The 5,744-nt window shown below is 46.9% G+C and overlaps 2 protein-coding genes across 2 annotated transcripts in view; both read left to right on the top strand.

Annotated features, from left to right (window-relative positions):
• Positions 1-4,935, top strand: ERP29 (endoplasmic reticulum protein 29; the record flags this gene model as incomplete). Its single annotated transcript, XM_085314482.1, has 3 exons — positions 1-105; positions 1,795-1,933; positions 3,010-4,935. Coding segments are annotated over 3 exons (747 nt in total), but the record flags the coding sequence as incomplete, so codon positions are not given.
• A 510-nt stretch (positions 4,936-5,445) lies between these two features.
• Positions 5,446-5,744, top strand: part of TMEM116 (transmembrane protein 116) — a 14,429-nt gene continuing 14,130 nt past the window's right edge. The window contains exon 1 of the mRNA XM_085314511.1: positions 5,446-5,463. Within this exon, the coding sequence (XP_085170637.1) occupies positions 5,446-5,463 (18 nt within the window). The remainder of the gene's footprint in view (positions 5,464-5,744) is intronic.

The raw sequence follows: 5,744 nt of genomic DNA, 5'->3' as shown, positions 1-5,744 counted from the left end.
GCCGCCGGCTCGCTGCTGCTCTGCCTGCTCGGCCTGGCGCTGCGCGGCGGCAGCGCGCTGCACACCAAGGGCTCCGTGCCGCTCGACGCCATCACCTTCTACAAGGTACCGCCGCCGGGCAGCGGGGCGGGCGGGAGCAGCGGGGCGCCGTCCCGGCGGCGGCGCACCGGGCAGGGAGCGGGCAGCGGCGCCGGGCTCGTCCGCGGCCCGCGCCGAGCGCGCGGCGGCTCCTCGGCGGGCAGAGCGGCCGCAGAGCCGGGCCCGCCGCGGCGCAGCCAATGGGAGCGAGGCGGCCGCTGCAGGCAGCCAATGGGCGCGCTCCAAGTGGATCCGGGGCGCGCGGCGGCGCCGCAGCGGAGCCCCCGCGCGCCGCCTCCGCTCAGCGGCGGCTGCTGCTGCTGCTGCCTCGCTGCTCTCGGCCGCGCTGCGGAGCCGCGGCGGGACCTCGCGGCCGAGCGTCCTTCGCTTCGGCCCGCTTCACTTTATTATTTTTTTTTTCCTTTGCGAAACAGAAAGCAGCAGGCTTCTGTGGCAGGCTGAGGTCTTGCACAATTCTTCCCTCCCCCCACTCCTAGTTAAAATGTAAATATCTTGATCGAGTTAGGCGGGGGGGGGTCAGTAGTTGATGGAGGCTGATAGTGCTGTGAAAGATGTCACGAGCTCAGCTTTAGGAAGAGGGGAAGGAGAGAAGAGAAAGAAGAGAAGAGGAGCTCGGAAAGAGATCCGTGTATTACGGGAGCAAAGCGTGTGCCATGGCCGCGTGAGCTGAAGAGACAGCAATCAGCTGAGCTGGTTAAATAGGTACTGACCTGAACAGACYGCTCTGATGTGAGCAAATATTTCTTGCCACATATCAGCCTCCCCCAAATGTGTTTTTTTTTCTGCCATGATAGGTCATTTTACACTACCGCAGTCCTTAACAGTTTCTAGCTCTTGCAACACATAGGGATTTGAAGTAATTCACAGCACACTCTAAGAGGAACTTTAAAAGCTCTCAGAAATGGCACGGTTTTAATATATACAATATTCACTTCTCATGAGGAAGGGCACTAAATAAATTGAAAGTGATCAGCAGGCCAGGAACTAAAGACTTTTTTGCAACTGTTGCAAACAGCTGTTCTCTCAGTGCCTGGATAGTGCCTGCACTGGACTTTGTAGGTGGGGACCAGTGTTGCACTCTGTGTTCGCTAGGAGAATGTATTTTGCAAGGTCTTCTCATTGAGGGAGAAAAGAGCCCAAACCAGGTGGCAGATACATTTTTAAGGTTTGAAAGGGCAGCAACAGCGCAAATGAAGAGGAATCAATGAAGATACCAAGTCTGTCTGCTGAACCGGCATGCGTCCTCCTCCTGACCGGCATTTTAGCTCGCTCCCCGTACCTTCTGTTAGCACAGCTGCAGTTTTCATTCTGAGAGGCTTCAAAACAGCTTTCTATTTAGCCTTTTAATGTCCAGTAGGATTGTTTAGCTGACTTCCTTCCAAGATGATAATCAGATTTAAACTAAACAAGCACATCATGGGTATAAATAAAGCCATTATCAGATTCCCAGAATATACCATCTGGAACCTTTATCATCTAGTGTAGGAATACATATGCTTACTCTTTCCTTCATCTACATTGCAGTGAGTCATTTTTCAAAGTGCATAATTATTAAATTTCCATTCTCCCTCTACATCTACTCATTGCTTTGGAAAATAAGAATAAGCTAAAGCAACCATATGTGACTTACAAATTTCTCAAATGTGACATGCTAAAGATTCCTTTCTTTTTTTTYYTTTTTTTTCCTTGTTCTAGGTAATTCCAAAGAATAAGTTTGTCCTTGTGAAATTTGATACACAATATCCTTATGGCGACAAACAGGATGAGTTTAAAAAGCTGGCAGAGAGCTCGGGCTCCAGTGATGATCTCTTGGTGGCTGAAGTGGGAATATCAGGTGAGAAACACTGAACAGATTAGTACAATAAGAGTTGGTGTGGAGGGAATAAAATTCACTGGGATTTCTGCTCCAAACAGGTTCTGAGATGATTCTGATAATGAGAAATTAGAGCAGCCCAGCCCACTCAGATTAAAACACTGAACATGCCTAGTATGGCTAGCAGAAAAGCTGCCTGCTTTGTACCTCCTGCAATGAGTATAGGAGCACTACTTATTTTGGCTGGTTAATGAAACAAATCAGCCCATATCGTTAATGTGAACGAGAAGGGTGGCATTCAAATTTTGTTTTGTTTTCCTGGGAGAAACCTTTTGGTTCATTTCCAGAGAACAGGCTTTGCAAGAATTGTGTCTTAACCTGGTCAAACAAAACAAATGCGATATTACTTTAGCATAGGAAATTTTCCATTTATTGCTGATAAAGCACAGATAGTGATTACAGCACTACAATTAGTGCAACTTGATGTCCTTTTAGTTAGCTTTAGGGAAAAAAAGCAGTGAAGAATGAATCACTGTCACCTTTCTTGTTCTTGCTCTGTAGATAGAATCTCTTAAGGCTAACATCTCTAAATGTGCATAGTYTTACCTATGTAGACTAGTTGAAATACCTTAAAAGTTATTCTCTGTCCTCAAAAAAAGCAATTGATATAAGATCAGATAATCTCTTGTAGCTTGGCACGCTGWCAGAATAAAATGCATACGTGTATGTTCTCTGTACTTCGATTTGGAGAAAATTCCACTCAACCATAAATCAGAAAAAATCAATTAATAGGGCAAAACAAGAAAAAAAATCCGTATTGATTTCCCGTAAGGAGGACCAAATTTGTGGGTAGAGGTCCTGCAGATGTCACAATCACAACAAAGTACCACTAGAATCTTGTATTTTTCTTTTGAAAATCTAGCAATGGTTCACCTTACACAAATGGTTTTTTTCTGGAGTGTTTTTGTTTTAATGTATGGCCTTTCCCTGCAAAGGGGTTATTAGGAACTGTTGAAACTATAGAGATGGTTTGGGGAGGGAAAAAAAAATGTTTTTTAATTAACGGTGTGCTATGTTATTTTGTTTTCTCTGAACAGATTATGGTGATAAGCTGAACACTGAGTTGGGTGAAAAATACAAGCTGGACAAGGACAAATACCCTATTTTTTACTTATTCCAAGATGGTGACTTTGACAATCCCTTACCTTACACTGGGCAAATCAAAGCTGGGGCTATTCAGCGCTGGTTGAAGAGTAATGGCATCTATCTGGGAATGCCAGGCTGCCTGAAAGAATATGATATGCTGGCCAGCAAATTTGTGAGCACCACTGAAAAATCAGAGCGCCAATCCCTCCTGAAAAGGGGGCAAGAAAGTTTAGAAAAAACAAAAGAAACAGATAAGAAGTCAGCTGAGCAATACCTGAAAATTATGAGCAAGATACTGGAGCAGGGAGAAGAATTTGCTGCTAATGAAGTTGTCAGAATCACAAAACTGATTGAGAAGAACAAAATGAGTGATGGAAAAAAGGAGGAGCTCCAGAAAAGTCTTAACATCCTTGCTTCTTTCCTGAAAAAGAATAATGAAAAAGATGAGCTGTAGGATGTTGGAGAACTTTGTACAAGCTGTGAAACACTGGCAGAATCCTAACCAGTTCTCCTTACACAGGCAAACTTCCCGTTGACTTCAAGAGAGCAGCAGGTTTTCTTCTGATATTCTCAGTTCATTAGAAGATCAAGAGGAAGACATTCCTTAAAAGTATTCTAAATGTTTTAAAAATTACCTTAAAGCAAGATGCCAGTATTGTGTAATACTATTAAATAACAGTGTTAAAGTARAMAAAAAAAAAAAAAAAAAAAAACACTCTGGATTGGCCTGAAGCACATTCCTGGTGATTTTTTTACAGCTGTTTCTTGACAAGCAACAACAAAATTCAGTCTCACATTCCATCTTATATGTTTTAAAAGGTACAGACTTGATGCCCCTTTCATTCCCACCTTTCCCTGTTTTCTAGTGTGTCTGCTTTTAATCTCCTCACGATCATATCTGCTGTTTTTCCTGGTCGTGCTATTTGTTGTCTTGTTTCCGTTATCTGTTGTTGACTAAGTGACCAGTTGTTTCTTTTTTTGCTTCCTCCCTCAGTGGCTTCCATCTCTATTTGGCTTGGGTATCAGCGCACACAGTAAAGACAGGTTGGCGCGCAAGTAAAGACAGGTTCTCTGCATATTGGAATTAGCTCTTCATCTTTAGGCCAGAGCAGCCATTATGGGGAATGTTCTCCTGAAATCTTTTTTGATATCCAGACAGAGTGAGTGATTTAAGTTCTAAGCAAGAGCAGAATCTTCCAGAGGTGCTATTACACTTAGACTTGCCAGAGTTTATGCAGAACTGTGATTTTTTTCAAAAGCTTATAATTTAGGCAAATTCAGGTGCATCTCCTGTGGCTGAAAAGCACATCTGCTGTATGGGCTTTTTACCTGTCCTTCCCATTCAGCCTTCATTTCCCAAGTTCAAATTCATATGTGAGGGGGGAGACAAATAAGGACATTTAGAAAGTTTTGAGCAGAAGTTAATGTGAATAAAATATTTTTTTTCTAACCTTGTCTTCAGAAATAATTGACACTATCAAACTAAAGCTTTGACAGCATTTGACAGAGTTTTAAATATTTGAAAATAAGATCTTAAAACAGAATCTACAAGCATTAATGCCCTTGTATCTCTTATCTATAGTATTTTAACAAATCCAGAGATCAGCTCTGTCCAAAAGCTGTTACTGCATGTGTTGTTCATACTGTGTGGTATTCAGATGGTCACTGGAAGATGCTGTACTCATGATCAGGGTTTTAAGAGTCTGAGGAGAAACATGTTCTGTGCATTTTACCTTAAGACTGCTTTAAGCTAAGCAAAACTGAGTCCTATGGGAGCTTTGCTGCCTTTTGAATCCTGGGATGGGTACAAAGAGCAGATACCTCTGCGAAATAAAATGTATTAATAATGCTATAATAAAAAATCTGGTTCCATTTAACTGTCTTCTAAAGGAAACTGCTGCTGCTGACTTCTGGGATTAAGAGGGAGGGCAGTGACTGATGCGACCTGGAAGAGAGAGGAATGCCCCAGAGATGAGGGGTTTAGAGCTGCAGCGCAGCCSTGTGGGCCCGTCTTGGCAGGGGCGCGGGCCCCGCGGGAGGAGGAAGGCCCCTGAGCAGGATGCCGCCTTTGCCGTGCCCGCGTGAGGCCTCTCCCCGCAGCGCCGCCGCGGCCCAGGGGCAGCGCTGCCTTTCTCCAGGCCCCGGGCACCCGCCGAGCCCCCTCAGAGGCGCCGCCGAGCCCCCTCAGAGGCGCCGCCGAGCGCCACACGCGCGCGCGCCCCTCACGGCTGGCTCCGCCCGCCTCGTGACGTCACCACGAGGCGGCGCTCTGGAGGCGCGATGAGCGGAGCGAGGCGGCCGGTGCCGGCTTGTTGCGGGRAGGGGGGCGAAGCTAAGCAGGGTCACCTCGGGTCGGATGCTGGAGGGGAGACCGAGCGTCAAGGCAGATGCGGCGCAGAGGGCTGGTGGGGAGTTTCTCCTTTAAACCTCCGTGGGGTGCTGCGGTCGCCCTGACTCGGCGTCTCTATCGCCACGAGAGCGTGACAAGAGTGTTGCAAAGGGAGGCAAGCGCTGAATTAGATCACGGAGTAATTGGGGCTGCAGGAAACCCCCCGGCGCAGCCGCAGCTCGGGGCCGCGCTGACCTGGACGGGGCCGCTCCGAGACCCCCCCCCCACACACACACTCCCGGGCCGCGGGCCCGGTGCGGGCGGCTCCGCCGCGGGGCCGGGCGGGGCGGTGGTGGC

The sequence above is a fragment of the Rhea americana genome, unplaced genomic scaffold (genome assembly GCF_003343005.1).
Source record: "Rhea americana isolate MKP2758 unplaced genomic scaffold, rheAme1 scaffold_405, whole genome shotgun sequence".
NCBI lineage: Eukaryota > Metazoa > Chordata > Aves > Rheiformes > Rheidae > Rhea > Rhea americana.
The sequence above is the reverse complement of the archived record's forward strand: the minus strand, read 5'-3'. Positions and strand labels throughout refer to the sequence as shown.